This window comes from Limulus polyphemus, unplaced genomic scaffold (genome assembly GCF_000517525.1).
Source record: "Limulus polyphemus unplaced genomic scaffold, Limulus_polyphemus-2.1.2 Scaffold194, whole genome shotgun sequence".
NCBI classification, from domain to species: domain Eukaryota; kingdom Metazoa; phylum Arthropoda; class Merostomata; order Xiphosura; family Limulidae; genus Limulus; species Limulus polyphemus.
Window position 1 is genome coordinate 355,716 of NW_013665804.1, and position 19,921 is coordinate 375,636.

The 19,921-nt window shown below is 33.8% G+C and overlaps 1 protein-coding gene across 8 annotated transcripts in view; it reads right to left on the reverse strand.

The window, feature by feature from the left end:
• Window positions 1-19,921, reverse strand: part of LOC106478264 (sperm-associated antigen 5-like) — a 42,408-nt gene that overhangs the window by 9,978 nt on the left and 12,509 nt on the right. For 7 of the 8 annotated variants that reach the window (XM_022381822.1, XM_022381825.1, XM_022381821.1 and 4 more), the window contains exons 2-4: window positions 7,045-7,723; window positions 5,691-5,954; window positions 3,902-3,992 (exon numbers count right to left, since the gene is read on the reverse strand). In XM_022381822.1, coding sequence (XP_022237530.1) covers window positions 3,902-3,992; window positions 5,691-5,954; window positions 7,045-7,653 — 964 coding nt within the window. In that variant the 5' untranslated portion in view covers window positions 7,654-7,723. Of the gene's footprint in view, window positions 1-3,901; window positions 3,993-5,690; window positions 5,955-7,044; window positions 7,724-10,048; window positions 10,067-19,921 lie in introns of those variants that run through there. The other variant, XM_022381827.1, reaches the window with a different exon arrangement.

The following is a 19,921-nucleotide window of genomic DNA, read 5'->3' on the forward strand; positions in this document are numbered from 1 at the left end:
TAATAACTTCCTTTATACTAATGCCATGGAATTTAGATTAACAGTTTCTTGTCATCACCCCCATCCAATCAGTACAGCCGTATCAAGCATCATTATTTATACTAATTGCTTAAGCTAATATCACCTGCTGCTAAACGCTTTTTAATTAGGATAATTTCATAAAATTTAGTAAATTTGTGCTGAAAAGTTGGCAGTGAATAATCAATAATAACTGTCCACCTGTATGATTTTTTTCAAATCTTGAGCTAGAAACTGCTAATCTAGTTTGCTTGGCCTAACCAATACTTATGTATCTGAATGTCCTTTCACCTTATATTTTTGCTGCCCTAAATCAACCATCTTTAATCCAAATGACAAAAAACTAAAAACAATCCACTTTTATTCTGAGGTGAAGCTGTAGTAAAAATGTTAGACTGACAGCTCATGCGACTTTTTTGCATAGGCATGAGCAAAAATTTTCGTTAAATTTGAGCAGTTTTTGTTGAATAACTTTGCACATGTGGCTTATATTTACACCAGATGAGACTACTAATTGTAGGTTGAAAAGATCTATCAGTGTACCAAATTTGAAAAAAAAAATCCATAAAAGATAAATATGTTTTTCTATCAAATAAAGTTTCAGTACTTTTGGTGCAAAGACAAAAAAAAGGAAAAAAACTCAATCAAAATTGGAGATGTTATATCTCAGGTATTTCTTAATGGATTGTCTTGAACTTTGGTATGTGAAGTAATATTCCAGTAGAACACATCCACTGAAAATATGTGGTAGTTTGGATTACCATATTCCAAGCTACAGAAGGTGGAAAATTGCTAAACCATCACTCCTGTTAATAACACATAGTGTGCCCCACACGTTGTTTTTTTGGACGTAAGACACACTACCATGCATTTTATTTTCAGGAATAAACAGTCAGTGGTTGCTTTGTAATACAACTGATTACATTACAATAGGATTTAAGAACAAACAAGTGATGATATTACAGTAGGATTTAAGGAGAAGAGAGTGAATATATTAAAACAGGATTTAAGTACAGAAGAGTAATTACGTATATTGTAAGAGTTAAAGAATAAGTAATTAGTGATTAAATTACAGGAATAAGTAGTAAATGATTATGTTACTGAAGTAATAAGTTAATTAATGTGTTACAGTGGAAATAATGGATACTCTATATGAAACTGTAGACATCATGCTCATACTTTTGAACCTAACTAAAAATCTAAAGAATTCTGGACATGATACAGTAAAACCCCGATTTTACGTCCCCTGACTTAACGCAAATTTTGATATAATGTGATGGGTCATTAATTAAAACTCTTTCGACACAGGCACGGTCCTTGGGACCTACCTCGTAACCATAACCTCATTATAGTTTATGTACTAATAACTTTTAATATTTTAAGTGTATTTTTACAAAATTTTATAGACTTAGAGTAAACATCAGAAGCCTTTTGCACAAAAAAATCAGCTTTTTTTAATAAAGTATTTTTACTTAAATTTGTCCGTGAAAATATTGATTCTTTTTTTTAACTAGTCGGAGTGCAAAGTGATTTTCATGTTAAAATTTTAAAAAATCTCAATTTCCTTTGTGTAATTCCTAAAACCTCCTAAATGCATTTCAAACGTTTTTTTCACTAAATTCTTCAACAATGCTTGAAGCCTATCTGAAAAGCCTGAACATGAAGGAAGTTTGCCACTTAGGTGGGAAAGCCTGGGCAGCATTCAGCTTGTTGTGTGTAGAGAAATTCTGGGAGAAGGGTCTGGGGCTAGTCTTTTCATCACGGCAATCCACCACAGAAGATGATGAGACAGATTTGTACGGCTTCACAGAGGAAGATATGCTTGAGGCAAAGAAGCTGTCTGAATGGAGCAAAGAAGAGCTACACCAGTGGCACTCTGTTGATGATTGCTAATATTCTTGAATGTTTTTATTTGTTGTTTTGTTTATTAAAAAGCCTACTAAAAAATAATTTTTGTTTTAATTTCTACTGTAGCAACATCAATTCATTCGCAAAATTCTTTAATTCAGAGGTAATTTACTTGCCAGAAAGGGAACGTGTAAAAAACTAGTCAAAGAGGGTGAAAATAGAGGTGTTTTAGGATGTTAGGTCAGTTTGAACAGTGATTTTCTTGAACCCCGATTTAGCATGACCCCGCTTGTTTCGCGATGACATTTTATGAACCCCAATGATCGCGTTATAAGGGGGCTACACTGTACCTAGGTTACAAACAAAATTTAAATAGTTACACATAGTCCAGTATTCTAAGAGACTGACTAATGTTCCAGTGAAATGAAAGAAGGAAAGAAAAAATTTTATAGATCCAAGAAAACAATTCTGCAAATATTATATTTTAATGTGAATTTAAAAGCAATCAATTTATTCATCCACAAATAAATACCTTTATTAGCTATAATTTGTTTTTGCATCTTGGAGTATAACTCTCACCACAAGACTGCTTCTAACCTTGTGCTACAAAATATGACAGGAAACTAATTGAAAACAAGATCTTTTTTTTTCTCCATAAGTAATCTGTGTACAAAGGTAGATACTAATTCAAATCCCACCCACTTATCAGCTGAAGAAACCTTAAGTCTATTAAGTTAGTGCTATAACACCATATTTGTATTAACCTCAGGTTACAGAAAACCAGTTTAACAGAAATGTAAATATTCTTGTAGGTGTTGGAGGATGAGTCACAACTCAAATGTTATTTGACTTTTCTGAACTTTTATATGTATTGCTCATAAATTCTTTGCTAACCTATCTTCTTTCCTTTTTAAGCAGATGTGCTTACCACCCACATGATTGTGAAATGTTTACGTATATAATAATCAATCTAGGCTTATTAATGTCCTTGTATGGAACAAAAACTATGATTGATCAAGGTTCTCTTCATATGGTGTAAAAAACTAGTTTGGTTAACAAAATCATCTTAATTATGTAAACAACGTAATGAATTTCACTGTCCACAAAAGAATATAACAGCTTTAACTTGTTCAAAAGAAACACATACAAGGTTTTCAAATACAATAAAAAACTGGTATGTATTTTTGGAATTACTTCCTATCAAAGTCTCCACACACAAAAAATGTACATCAGTGGGGTCATGCCTATAGGCCACAGGTAGGCACAAATCCCTCCCCAAATGCTTTCCATATGCTGTTTGAAAAATCCCAAGTCCATGTTTAAACATTTGAGTAAATATGTTCTAAACATTTGTTTGTATTGAAAACCAACAAGTTATATAAAAGTAACAGCAGAAGTTTAATAATATGAAAAGTACAAGGCATTCTACTTATTATTATGTGAATGATTATTTTATTAACCTACCACTGATAATAAAAGTACTTTGTATTCTGACAGTGTCACTTCAAAAACATTTAACTACATGACATCACTGAAGTACACTGTCTTGAAAATACACAGCAGACATAACAATTATATCTATCTTTAACATAATATAACTTCTGATCTAATCTATTTGTTTGTCTTCTAGCTTCTTTATGGGGTAGTTAGTCTGATAAATAACTTGCTTAAGTTACATGTTGTACAACTTTTACTTGAATTCTCTATGAAGTAAACAACCCAATAAAAAACATATCTCTCTTACACTTAGTACAGCTTTTGATCTAACCCTTGTGTATGTCCTTCAGCTTTTCTACTGTAAGAGATAGAGTCCAAGATAAAACTTGTCTAGCTTACATGTAGTACTATTGAAAGTCTAACTTTTGTGTTTATCTTCTAGCTTCTTTACTAGGTAAACAGTCCAATAATAAAACTGTCTTTTACAAATAGTAAAGTTTTTATTTAACTTTCCTGTTTATCCTTCAGCTTCTGTATGAGGTATATAGTCCAATAAAAAACTTGTTTCTCTTATATGTAATACAATTTCTGATCTAACCTTTCTGTTTGTCCTCTAGCTTCTCTATGAGGCAAGCAATCTGTTGTAAAGCATCCTCTAACTCCACTTCTGATGTTCCACAACTCATCACCTACAACAAACAGAATTATTCAGTGGAGCAGTCACTTTTCATTTAATAGAGCTTGTTCATTCTCTTGTGTTCAGTTTTTGTTGTTGAAGGAATAAGGTAACATTTATGGAGAAAAATACTTGGCTTTTGACAAGTGATATTCCTCCCTTAAAGATGACAGAGGAATAATTCATGTGTAAGGGAGCCTGGTATTTTTACAGAAATTTAAAAAACATACAAAAAAAACTGTTACAAGGTTGAGAACATTTTCTATATCAGTCAGAACTAAATTTTGCAGTAAATTCCCTGAAATAAAACTCATAAGATACATTTATTCAGGTTACAAGAAACATTGCAGTAACTTTTAAGTCCTTTTATATAAAACATGTAATTAAACAAACAAGAATAGATTAATTCTTTGAAAATAATCTGCTGGTTTACTTTTTGGGAGAATAGATGATCCACATACTCTCAAAATAGCAATGGCTCCCAACCTATTAAGTCCGTAAATAGATTTTTTTATTCTGATAACTTTATTCAAAAAAGAAATTAATTAAATGTATTTTCAAAAAATTTTATTCCCTATTTGCACTGACTTAAACTAGCAAGCGCAACTTTAGTGCATATAGAGGTTAGGCACATACTTAAAGTATTTTATATTTGTTTGGTACTATTGTTATTTGATCACTAAATGTTACTAAAAGCATAAATCTAATGAGAACCTTTGATGAAGTATTTTAATGGATATAGTCATATCCATAAAAATTACAATTCACAGTTGCGGGTATATCAGTGTCTTTGGACACATATATTTTCACAATTAAAACATCACTAATTTTCCAATATACAGGTTTACAGATTATGTATTATGTTCACCAGTAAGAACCCTATTTTAATGTTGATATTCAGCAAACCTAAACCAAGCACAGTCTGAATACACACAGTTCCTGAAACACACTCTTGCTGAAGTCATACATTTGTGAAATATATATATATATATATATATATATATAAATGGTTGAAGAGGACTAGGGGCTTTGATATCAGAAGCTCTTCAATGCCACAAAATCAATTTTGTATGATATGGATAAAATAAAGGAGAGAAATAAAAATGCAGTTGGTACAAAAATGAAAAAAGGATTTATATCTTATATATGTATGAGCTATTTCCATAAAAAAATTACCTGCCTTTCAAAATGAAGGTTTCTTATACATTAGTAGTTAATATACGCTCAGTGGAAAGCTTGCAGTTGCATTTGTACCACTGTTACTGAATTTTACGATTCATACTCTGAGCAGGTATTCTCTCTCTCACTTCATTTAGATGATCTGACAATGGTTATACAGACATCTAGTTCAGCAGAATCTTTAAATTTTTCACACACAGAGCAGTTTATAAATGCATAATCTAAAGTTATAAATAATGTTTCTAGTGTATGATTGAAGAGACAAGGTTATGCTTTTGCTCCATTAAAAAGCTGTTAAAAATACTTATACTTTGCTTCATACCAATCCATTTTACATTCTCATAATATATCTTGAATTTCAAACATCTATCTTTAGGCAAGCTTATATTTGTACATACACCACACACACATATATATATATGTAAGGACTGGATAATTAAGCAATGATCAGGAGTACTAAGTTGCCCCATTCAACAAAGGTAAACTAGGTTTAGTGACAGAACTTCTTTTCAATGCCAGTAATAAAACATACTTGTTGCCAGTATTTCCGCTGGAATAGCCGAGCTTCACCTTGCAAACGTACCACCTCATCTCGATAACCTGTGATTAAATTTTCTTGTTCTTTCAGCTGCTCTTTAAGTCTGTTTTCTCGTTCACAGATTTCTTGTTTTGTTTGTTTGATGTCAAAGTTAGAAAGAGTTGAAGCACCAGGAAAATCTTTCTTTGAACTCGGAGAGCCAAAAGAATGAGCAGTTGCTAATTCTATATGTTGAATTCTCAAACGAGCATATTCCATCTGCATACAGAATAAAAGTATCAGAGACAAACAAACCTATTCTGTATACAGACACACACGCAGATATATATATATATATAATAAAAAAGTCTACCTCAAAGAGACAAACTTTCTATGTATACAAGCAATGGCAATAAAAAACTGTATAAAAAAGTAACAATGCTCAAATGAATTAATTACCCTATCTGCTTATCTACATTTTATACTTCTTACATTTTTAATATTATATAGGTAGCTCGTGCAGGAAATGCAAAGCTATAAAACAGACTTCATAAATGATGTAATATAGGAGTGTTAACAATTCTTTATTCATTAAAAGTATCTTCTAAGTTAGTGTGATAGTACCAGGACCAGTAATCATAATGGCTTACTTTATCATCAATGTATACTAACCAAATGTCTCTGGTTTCTGTAACCACTAAATAAAATTTTATTAGAACCTTTCAAGTTCTGTTTATGACATAAACGTCAGACATAGAAATAGACTGGTTATGTTGATTCCAGCCCATTTTATTACACAATGCCACAATGGTTCATAAAATTTTGAATTCAAGAAAAACTTGATGCATTTGTTCTCTTTTACTGAAAAATGTATAATGTTTAATAATCCTGCCAGTGAAACTTTCAGTTCATCTTTTATCTTCAGTCCACTTACATTAACAATGAAATAATTAACATAAACTTTAACATTATTTAGAATAAACTTAAACAAGTAAAAATTCACTGCTTCTTATCATACCAACAATAAATCCAATTTTAATTCATATACTTCCTTAAAGTTTAAAAACATACCAATAATCAAAACTGCTGAGTGCCAAGTAGCTTTAAAATTCTAACAGTCATTCACTTTTACTGGGTATAACATTTGATAAATCAAAGACTTTTTTTTGCATGTATCTTCTGCTTACTTTCACTGTACAACTTAAGACAGTGATTTAAATTAATTCTTTATATTTCCTATCTTCCTTATTAAGTAAAACCTTCAAGATGTTTTAAACAGCTTTCAATTTTCCTCATGTTTTTGTAAATAACAACAGTTTAAACAATTCAGAGCTATGCTACTCAGAAAAACTCAATGTACTTCTATTACCTGAAGCTTTTCATGTTCTTCTGTTAACCTCTTCAAATGTGGTTTCAAGTCTTGAGTCTCTTTAGCACCTTGTGTCATGTCTCCTCTCAAGGAATAGATTCGTTCACTACGAATGCTATTTGGAGAACCTCGTGAAGTTGGAGAAACTGAGCAACTATCAGGAGTTTTAGCAGGCAAACTGCATGTAGAGATGTTCATTGAACTTTCCTCCACAACTTTCACAGATACATTGTTTACCTGTTTTCGTAAGTCTTCAGCACTGATGGCTCGATTACAAGCCATTTTGGAAGCTCTGTTGCTTGTTTTCCCATCATGTACACTCTTATTTATTGAAACAATATTCAACTTTGGCTTAGGTGGAGGAATAGGTTTGTGGAATACATAGAGAGGCTTTAATTTCTTTTTACTAGCTGCTGTTCCCTGATCATTATTGGCACTTGTGTTTGATGAAGTAGCAGACTTTGGCAATCGAATGCTGCCATGGCGAGTGAGAGAATTGATAGAATAATCATTCTGCTTCTTTCTTGATGGAAGTCGTAGGCTTTTAGAGCGAGAAAATGGACTACTGTTGGTTGCAGTAGGTTTGAGTTGCTGCTGATCTGTTGCCATGGTCCCTTCTATCACATCATCTTAGTCTGAGCTGCAACACAGTTTGAACACATGCTGTATGGTACTAGATCTAAAGTAAATGTAAGAACAGCCTTACTCATCTAAGTTACTATAACTTATATAAGTAACAATACAAGAAAAACTTCATAAGTAATGCTATACACTCACAAATAATATATAATACATAGTTAAACTTACTTAAATAACATAATGACCATCATGTTGCAACTAATACAACAAAATATTCTATCTAAATATGGCAAAGGTATTACAACACATATCTTTATCTATAAATGACACAAACAGTATAACATGACTCTCTACCTAACACTATTAGTGTGATTCAACATATCCCTCTATCTACAGATCACACAAACAGTACAACATAATTCTCCACATAATAATGTTGCTGGATTTGACATAATTATAGCTACAAATGATACAAATAGTGACACAACTTTCTACCTAACAATGCTACTGTGATTCAACATAACTCTCTAGCTACAGGTGATACAAAAAATATGACACTAACAGTATTGGTGTGATGCAACATAACTCTTTATCTGCAGATGTTCCAAACAGAACTTTCACAAGTGGTACAAATAATTTCCCAACTAGATATTCTATTTTACTACATTTTGGTAGTCATTTGCATCTATTTTCTTGTGTCAAATGCCTAGTCAGTGTGCAGACCCCCCATTAACCTTTGCTATGGTGTAATTTGCATATACGAGTTAATCTGGTCTAATATGAAATGACTCACAGAAACTGCCATTTGGGGCCCCTTCCAAGCTAAGGTGGCCACCCACCCAAATGACACCCTGATCATGACAAACAGAAACAGTAAAATGAGCTGAGAATGACTACCCATATACTCAGTTATGAAGAAAGCAAACAGACCATAGAAACTTAACATATTTTGCAGATGTGGTAAACACTGTTCTCTTAGATGTATAAAACACAAAATGATGTCACCACTGACTACCTTACCAAAACCAACACCAAGTACATACAGTAGACATACACAAATTGAGAGACATTTGTTTACCTTGACAAACACATACTCTACTGTGTAAGATTCAACCTGTTTCGATTTAAGAACAATAATAGATTAACAATTGTTTCTATAATTATTAAAAAGGAATACTGAACAAGTGAAAAAAGTAGTAATTTTTTCAAGGACCAAACTCATCACACTACAAAATACTCTGTAGAATTTATTACACTTTTTCACTTTCCATTTCTTGTCTATGACACCAACACTAAAATTCTTCTCCAGTGTTTTTATCTGCACAGATATTCAACACCACTACTGTAAACTCCTTCTCCAGAGTTTTTATCTGCACAGATGCTTAGCAACACTAATATTCTTCTCCAGTGTTTTTATCTGCACAGATATTCAACACCACTACTGTAAACTCCTTCACCAGAGTTTTATCTGCACAGATGTTCAACAACACTACAGCAAATTTCTTCTTCTTCTTCAGTGTTCTTATCTGTACATGTGTTCAACAACACTACTGTGAACTTTTCCAATGTTCACACCTTCACAGATATTCAACAATACTACAGTAAATTTCTTCTCCAGTATTCTTACTCAGCAACACTATAATGAATTTCTTTTGCCATTGTTCTTACCTGCAAAGATGTTTGACAACACTATAGTGAACTGTTTCTACAGTGTTCTTGCCAAGATAGATGTTCAACAACACTAAAATGAACTTCTGACATTGTTTTTACCTACACAGATGTTCAACACTACAGTAAACTTATTCTCCATTGTTCTTACCTGCACAGATGTTCAACACTACAGTAAACTTATTCTCCATTGTTCTTACCTGCACAGATGTTCAACAACACAACAGTAAACTTATTATCCATTGTTCTTACCTGTTCAGATATTCAATAACACTACAATAAACGTATTCTCTAGTGTTTTTACCTGCACAGAGCTTCAACATGGCTTTCTACCATGATTTTAACTGCACAGATAGTCAATAACACTACAGTAAACGTATTCTCTACTGTTCTTACCTGCATAGATGTTCAACAACAATACAGTAAACTTCTTCTATAGTATTCTTACCTGCACAGATATTCAACAACACTACAGTAAACTTATTCTCCATTGTTCTTATCTGCACAGATTTTCAACACTACAGTAAACTTATTCTCCATTGTTCTTACCTGCACAGATGTTCAACAACACAACAGTAAACTTATTATCCATTGTTCTTACCTGCACAGATATTCAACAACACAACAGTAAACTTCTTCTCCAGTGTTCTTACCTGCACAGATATTCAACAACACAACAGTAAACTTCTTCTCCAGTGTTCTTAACTGCACAGATGTTCAACAACAATACAGTAAACTTCTTCTATAGTATTCTTACCTGCACAGATATTCAACAACACAACAGTAAACTTCTTCTCCAGTGTTCTTATCTGCACAGATGTTCAACAACACTGTAGTATACTTCTACAGTATTCTAACTTGCAAGAGTTACCACAACACTGCAGTATTTTAAATTCAATCTCGAAATTCTAACTATTCCAGTCAGAAAATGCCAGCTTGTGAATTCTTCATTGAGATTACCTGTGTGAGATCTAACACCACACGAAGTCCAATGCTGGTATGAAAACAATACTGTAAGTAGTGTTCTAATCAAGCTCAAGTGACCCGTATCGCACAATTTCCTCTTCCGACCCCTCCTGGGAGCGCTAGCAGGCCGCACACGATGGAATTCTCCCTTACAACGGTTGAGGAGGACGATAAACCGCCGTGACAACCAGCGTGTAGAAATTCTTGTAGACAACTGTATTCGTGCAGAACGTGCTTACGTCGATGTCGTGACGGCATCCTTAATGGATATACGTCAAGAGAAGCGTTAAAACACCTCGAGTTCCATTCTCAACATAATATTTGAACTGAGCTTGAAAATCATCAAACCTACTTAAATTGTATTATATTTGTAAAAGCTACATTAAAGACGATATTTCGAATAAATAACATATAAAAACAATCATATTTACCGGTACTGATACATGCTGAATAAACAGCTACAATCTTACCGGTACATGCTCAATATATATCACTACAACCTTACCGGTTCATGCTGAATATACAGTTATAACCTTATTGGTACATGCTGGATATACAGTTACAACCTAACCGATACATGCTGGGTTTATAGTTACAACCTTACTGATACATGCTAAATATATAATTCCAACCTTACCGTAGTTACTGGATATAGTTATAAACTTACTGGTACATGCTGAATATACAGTTACAATCTTGCCGGTATATGCTTGAAAAACAATTACAGCCTTACTGGTACATACTAGACATACAGTTACAGCCTTACTGGTACATACTGGATATACAGTTATAATGTTACTGGTACGTGCTGAATATACAATTATAACCTTACTGGTACGTGCTGGATATACAGTTACAAAGTTACCTGCTAGATATACAGTTATAACGTTACCGGTACGTGCTGGATATACAGTTATAATGTTACTGTTACGTGCTGGATATATAGTTACAACCTCAGTGGTACATGCTAAGTATATGTACTTAACTGATACATGCTGGTTAGTTACGTCCTTAACAGTACATGCGAGTAATACAGTTATAATGTTACTGTTACGTGCTGGATATATAGTTACAACCTCAGTGGTACATGCTAAGTATATATACTTAACTGATACATGCTGGTTAGTTACGTCCTTAACAGTACATGCGAGTAATACAGTTCATATTCTGCTGATACCAGTACGTTATATAGTTACTTCACTATAGATGCATGCTGAGCATAAAGTTATAATGTGTTTGTTTATGGTAAGCTTATTGCGTCTAGTTACAACTCCAGGAATTAGTACCCATGAAAAAGGTTGCACGCTGACATGGAAGTTGAACCCAAACAACGAGAAATACGTCAACAACGACACAAGAGTCTCGTTACTAGGAGAAAATGGGTGGAACTATACTGAAGCTTTGTTTGCTTCCTTGTTTTCAAGCGCAAAGCTGCACAATAGACTATCTGTGCTGTGGCCACCGCAGGGATCAAACCCTGAATTTACCAAAGCCCTCAAGCTTACCGTTGAGCCAGTGAGAAGCTACTAACTACTCTACAAAAGCTAGAGGACTTGGGTGGATGGATTAATCTTTAAACTACTCCATGAGTTTCCCTCTTGTTTTGAGCCATTTAACAACATTTTGTACTTTTTTTTCTTTTGCCTGCATGTCTTAGAAGCAACAACTTAATGAGTCATACGAAGTATTTTAAATACAACAATACAAAATCCAAACTTATTCTGGTTGCACAGCCAGGATAATCTTGCTTGTACGAACAAATTACCCTAGAAACATAGGTGACACAGTTTTTTCTTCTCCTCAAGATTTTTGTGCCGCTGAAACAGAAACGTTAGACACTATATCAAACTTGATCTATGAAAGTGTTGTTGGCTGAAGTTATGGCAGAAACAGCTGTTCTTTTCCAAAGGGCGTGGCTTGTGAAGATCAACAAGAACATGCCATGCAATCAAACGATTGGATAAAACTCAGCTACTGGCATATTATGCACCCTACTCATACTACGCTGAGCTTTTAAACCAAAGTAGACGGCAAAAAATAAATAAAAAAATTCACCTTTAATATTTTCTTTTTACATCACGCTTAAACCTAACTCTCTATTTAAAGCTATGGTAGTCCTGTTCTTTCGAGCTTTTTTCAGTTTGGGCGTGATCAAACATTGATGCTTTAAAATACGAGATTCTTTACCTCGTCAATGGATCACTAACGCCATTCAGCTGGATTAGAATCACAATTCAGTACTTGTAGGACAATCGCTATACTTTTTTTGTAATAATCTATCACGATTATCAATTTCACATTAGAGCCAACGCATACGTTTTATATTTAAACCTATTATTGGAATGGTCAATCTAAAAAAAAAAACAAGTTTCCGACGTTCTCGTTTAACCACGGTGTGAAGAGGAATTATCCACCAATATCAATTATTGTTCATCCCAGTTACGTCAATTAAAAATATTGCTCATGACAATTGCGCCAGATAAATACCATATGTTAATAAACAAGAATGTTTTTTTTTTCTCCTGGAAAAACAAATATATTACTAATGATTCCTCCTAGTAACTGTGTTACTAATACGTGCTTTTTTGTTTGTAATTAAGCACAAAGCTACACAATGGGCTATCTGTGCTCTGCCCACCACGGGTATCGAAACCCGGATTCTAGCGTTGTAAGTCCTCAGACATACCGCTGTGCCACTGGGGGGCACTAATACGTGCTACTGACAGAAAATGCAGTCATCTACTGACAATACTCCCTAATGAGATATAATGTTTCTTGTTAAGATAGAAAATGAGTGCTTAGGATATTTTGAAAACAGGTCTGCATCAGCCACTCCTTCGTAATAAAAGAGGTTATAGGTGGGTATGTGGACAAAGACTCAGACACGTAGATAAATTATTTTTGTATATTCTATCTTTTTAGAAATTCCGTACCCAATAAGTCCTGTATTTAGTATCTAAATTTAGTCAAGAAAAATAACGCTTAAGAACGTCATATCCTTCCAGCTGCTCTTCTTAACAATCCCCTTCTACTTCAGTGATATTCTCACCGTTTTAAAAATAGTACGTGATTTTCAATCTGTATTCTGACATTGTGAAAAAAAAACATGAATTCAACGACCTTTAGTTTGCTAGGGGGGTTATGTGCTAACAACCTCCATGAAAATAGGTTACCCTTGCTGCCACAGCCCAAGAAATGAAGTTTCTCTGGCTTGTCAGGTTCGTTAAGTGACATTCGGCTCCACCGAATTTTCACTCACAATACGAAAGAAGAATCTGAACTACCGGGCCAAGCAATATATACACAGGTACATACGTTCAAAGCCCTCGATTAATGTCCTAATATGTAGGTCACTGGAGAATGTTCTAATCTATACATGCATACGTAAAATGGCTGTCATTCGAGAAACAATGACTTAGGTAGAAATAACAAAAATCATGTGACCGACTTAGGAATTAATATTTAATGTGTACAATTTCTGCACACCTCTTTAAATAACATAGGTGTTTCTAGTATTAGTACGGATTTGTGCAATATATTTTAACGTTGTATATAATTTAATACAACTTGCAACAATATTTTTTAGAATATTTCTAAACACACTTAAATGTTTACACATCTACTTATTCTAAATACTACCTCGTACAACGCAATTTGTGCAAATTCACATCCTGAGTGGCATAAGTATTCCTTGCTTTGAAAAATCTGTATAATATTTTTAAAATGTTACTCCTAGTGCTCATGCTCGTACCCGTTGATAAAATCCAACACCTACATTTGCTACTAATCAACATCACTGAACAATTCTATTTAAACGCCAGACCACTAAACAAAGAATGGCGAATGCTTTTTTCGTAGGCTTAATGAACTACTAACAAAGTTAGTAACTAATGTAGTCGTATCGTTTTTCTCAGAACAAGTTCTCTTTAGAAAACATTTCACGGTTAAGCTTCCATAAAAGCCACAGATATTTTTCCCCTCCCTGGGATGTTTACATGTTCTACATTTCTGTAGCGTATAAGGAGTACCTGTCATAATAGCAATTAAATTCAAAACAACGTACAACGTTAAGTAACAACCCAACCAGAAAATTAACAGTTTCTTAACTACAGATTAGTGCGTTCTATTATAATTGTATATGTCACGATCTTAACACAATGATCAACAAGTAGATATTTTCCATCTATACATTTACTATTATTATAGTTTTGTATGTTGCGATCTTAACACAATGAACAATAAGAAATAAACATTTTACATCTACACAGTATTGTGTTTTATTGTTATATTTTTGTAGGTTTAATACCATATTATTACAATGAACAACAATAAGTAGATATTTGCCATCTACACATTAGTGTGTTTTATAATTATATTTTTGTGGGTGTGGTGCCATATTATCACAATGAACAACAATATCTACATATTTTCCATCTTCACATTAGTGTTTTATTGTACGTGTGATACCATATTATCACAAAATACACTTTTCCTACCTATACGTCGGTGTATTTTTTTATCATTATACTTATTTGAGTATTATGATGGCTAAAGAAATGATCAGCAATATTTAAATATTTCCAATATATAAATTAATGTATATAAAAAATAAGTACGAACAGCTAAAGCAGAATATGGATTAAATAAATTTTAAACACTGAACAAACATTATAGCCTGCTCGTAGTTGTTACACACATCATCAGAACAAAATAGTATATTACTGATACCAGTATTACAATAGTCAAACAACTTAACTACGGTCACGTGGTAGATTACGAGGTACGACTTTAAGCTACGTATAGGGGTACACCAGCATCTGTTTAATTAGGAACTTTAATGGTTCAATTATTATAGCATCCTTCATTTTTCTTCGTGTATCATCTAATTATTTATGCATATTTTGAACACTATGAAAATTGAAAGCGTGCTTTTCATTAATATCCTATTCGTAAACATAAGAGACCCGAAGATGACCCTTCGACTGTTTCTCCAGTATAAAATTTTGGATAATTCATTTAATCTGATAAATATGTCTTGGATTAGAAGACTTGCCGTATTTACAGGAGATGGTAGTTTTCAACGTGGTTTAAATATAAAACGTACAATAAGATTAATATTATTTCTAGACGCTATTTTTTTCTTGTGTATTTAATTTGATTGGAAACAGTATGAATATGAGGGAATCCTTCATCTACTGCTTTAGCTTATTCCTTCTTTGTTAGGATTGAAATTACCACACTGAACTATACGTTGACACCCACCCACCCCCCTTTTATTCAGTACAACGTGCAAAGACACCTACGCAACAACCAAGGTAGCGAGTTTTTCCAATGAATTAACTATGCTCAACCTTCAAGTTAGTTTATAAGGAAGAGAACAAACGTGCTCCGTTTCTAAATGTTGTGGTTAACTGTAGCGAGTTCCTGCACCAAGATGTGTCTAAAATCAACACAATATGAATTAGTTCTACTTTTGGTCTTTGCCCACGACTTGGCTCATAAACTAAAGGTCCCAAAGTTACTTAATACGTAAAACACGTGTAGTAATTCTGAAAGTCATCATAATTAAATACGACTCGTTAAATTATACTTTGAATCAGTGCTTCAATATGTAGATTTAATCTTGTAATGATCAAGTTCCTTTTAACGAGGAAACGAGAACGGAGATATCCCCAGTTTTCAATCTGTCCTATTAAACATGCTTCAAAATTAGGAAAATTACTAAAAGGAATAGCAGGAAAATGCATAAAATTTAATCCAGAACCCAAGAGCTTTCAGGGTCCTAAGGCGAGCCCTGGACCCCGGCCGTAATGGGTGCTCCTGTGGCGTACATTCTTTCGCTTCGCTCGGCTCCCCACACTTTTAATTTGCCTCCTACATCTCTGTGATATTTTTATATGAAAGCCGGTGTCTGTCGTTTGGTCGCACTCCTTTTTCGGTAATACTCAACAATATATATCATCGTTTAGCTACAAAACTATCACCTGATATTGTTATAAAAGTTTAGATAGACGACCTTTACACTCCAGATGTAAAGGTCGTTTATCTAAACTTTTATCACAATGTGTAAATCCCTCCAGTATGCACTACAAACTTTGAAAGAAAACAAATCTAATATTGTTGTTAGGCCAATAATGTTGTATGTTGAATACGTAATATATATGCTGATTAAAAAGTTTAGCTACTGTGGGATGTTACAGAACATTTTTTAAAACTATCATGAGATCCAATAGCGTGTTTTTTATGTCTATCATGAGATGTTACAGATGTTATGGTTTTTATGGTATTTGGCTTAGCAACAGAAGTATGACCTGATATTTTCATTAGTCTATATACTGAAACTGGCCTTTGGTAAAACCTTTAGTGATCAAAGTTTGCTCTTAAACGTTTAATGACCAAACTCCGCCTTGTAACATCTAGTGGCCAATGGCCACTTTAAAACGTTTGATAACCGATGCCCTTTCTGAAATGGTTAGTGACCAAAGGCTACCCTGACACATGTAGTGACCAATGTCCACTCTGATACGTTTAGTGACCAAAGTCAACCCTGAAACATTTAGTGACCAAAGTCAACCCTGAAACATTTAGTGACCAATGTCCACGCTGAAATGTTTAGTGACCAACGCTCACTCTAAAAGTACTTCTTTTGGTGGGCAAATTTCAGGAAAACGATGGCACTTCTTCCGTCAACTGATTGAAATAAATATTTTTATTTTCTCAAAGCGTGATTGTTTTTCTTTTATGACGAAGGGGGAGTTTTGTGAACAAAACTCTAACCTGTAATTATTTTTTTTGTCAGCTAGTATTAAATAATTTCTTGTCGTATCTCTTGCATTCATATTATTTCTAACCAAATTAAACACATGAGGAAAAAAAATTACATTAATCTTCCCGCACGTTTTATTTTTAAGCCACATTATCTTTTTTAAACTATGCAACAATTCATCAGATGAAACTTTGGGAGTGTCGGCATAGACGAAACTTGGTTGCAAACACCTTTGTTCTTCTTTTCTGGTTTACAACATCTTAATAATTCTTTCTTATGTCTAAAAACATATTTCTATCGATGATTATATAATACACCATCTAGAGAGAGATCCGCAACAAGTCGTACCCCTTCAATGGTAAGCAAAGTTTTTACGTCTTGTAATAGGCGAGATTCCACAAACATAAAGCCGTTCATGTTCCCCAGGCAACACTACACAACATAATCAAGAATGATCTCTGTTTGGAAGCAAATCCAACAAGGTACTGGTTCACCAACATAAAACTGCCATTCATACCTCCAGTTCAGTCGTCGCATACCTCAAACAGCCCGAGAATGAAACGTGTATTCTTGCTCTTACATAAGATGACATACAATTCAGCCAACGCAGCACCTGTGGAATTCTGTGTGATCGGACTATATTGAAATGAGGGCGGGGAAACCGCGACCTCGTATACTAGATGGATTATGAAAGCACGCAAAGAGGATGGTGTGCTTAGCATATGACAACCTCTAGACGAAGCGTTTTACAATGGAAACTTTTTCTTACAGGGCTATTGTCACATTATAAGGTCGTTAGAATAGAGCATGATCGGATGTTGCGACATGGGCTGTGACGACGTGGTGGGGCTCCAAAATCGTTTGAATATAACGTACTCAACCCTCTGTAACATGAATCACTCACACGTACAAAATGGAAACAGAAATACCGTCAACATTGCAATTAATAAAATTAATCACCGCTGGAGTTTTCTATGTATTTTACACAGGAAATAAATTATTTCACATAATTTACCAAGACAAGCAAACACATAAACCTACTCAATATAATATAATGTATACATGTAATCCTCATCAATAGTGAGATTGGTAATTTGAGGGTTAAAAATCATTCCATAAATATCTCGTTTCTGCCTCTCTTTTTTTAAAGAATTTATTATATGGATATCTTCAACTCTTTACTGTTCCTTAGTGTTTTATTATAGTTTTAGAGGGGTGTAGTTTGCTTAACACATTGAAAAACAATAAGAGGCCTGATGGTATTTCTTTGGTTTGTTGACCCAAGCTGTTCTGATGAGCGTTAAATGGGCGAAACAGTAGTTCACAGCAGAGGGTACAGCCAATCAAACATTAGTCCTCTACGTCTCAAATTATCTCTTCAATTTTACCTCTAGTGAAAAAGGAATTTTTTTTTATCATATATATATATATATATATATATATACACACAATGTTGAACACGTTTCCTTTGCTCATTCGGTTTCATGGAAAATTAGTAACAAGGTACTCAAGTCTACCTGTATGTTATTAAACAATGTTTTCCAAAAGTTCTTAGTAGAGAAGTTGCGCACAATAAAAGACTATTTCTACATAATAAAAAAGTATAAATCTATCTCGTTGAGAAATTAAACTTTAAAAAAATAAGTATGCTTGTCATAAGACATTAGTATTAGGCCTATCATACTTATAAACACTACATATTTTATTCATTTACTTGGGGGTTTTCAACAAGATGTAGAGTGTATTAAAATATTTCAGCCATGCTATGCCCATCATATCCATTACCGACGATGAGTTTCGCTCAATATAGAGCTCATAAGGATGGCTGGGACAAACAGTTACCCCCATATTCTTCTTTTTGGCCATCTTCAACACTATTAGTTTTATATGAGTTTTTTTTTGTAGTTAAGCACAAGGCCACACAATGGGCTATGTGTTTTAACATCATAAGCCTTCAGACTTACCGCTGGGGGGCTTTTCCATGAGAATCATTTTTCTCAACATTAAAACCAATGACCAATGGGAGCATCAAAGACAATTTTCTGGTGCAGCTTAGGAGCTCATGATGAAAGTATAGTAACTGAATAAAACAAACTTGAGGAATGATTAATGTTGGCGGAGTTTATAACACGGGCCTGCGTTTAACTTTACAAGATGAAAATGAATAGTTAACGCAATATTGTTGGTGTTCTATATGTCAAGACACACAATACGCATGTTATTGCATATCCCGATTAAGTACATTAGTAGAAAGTATAGTGCGATTATAAAGAAAATATAATATTTAAAAGAAATTATATCCCAAAATCTTGTTTCTTTGTGGGACAAAAATTCACCGCACACACAGTGAAAAAAAGGACTATTTGCGCATAGCTGTCCCCAATTTTGAACAACTAGAGAGAAGGCAATTGATCAACAGCATACAATTTTTATCCGATCGACGAGTGGGATTTGGCCATAGTTATTTATCACACTTACGGTCCTAATGTGCAAAGCGCGTTTTTGAGACAACGAAACGCGAACTATAAACCCTCAGATTAACATCTCGAGCACATTAGTCTTCAGACCACACCTGGCCCTGCGACTCAAGAGTTTTGTAGAAGATATTTCTTTATGTACATTGCAGTTCACACTAACTGAAGACGGTGATTACTAAACAATAGTCATTTGAAGACTCCGATTTGATAATGCATGTTACAGATTTCTTTATGTAACATGTATATGACATAAAGAGAAGACGTTAATTACTAAGCTGTAATAGTTACAAGACTATGTTGTGACAGTGCATGTTACGGATTTCTTTATGTAACATGTAGATGACATAAAGAGAAGACGTTAATTACTAAGCTGTAATAGTTACAAGACTATGTTGTGACAGTGCATGTTACGGATTTCTTT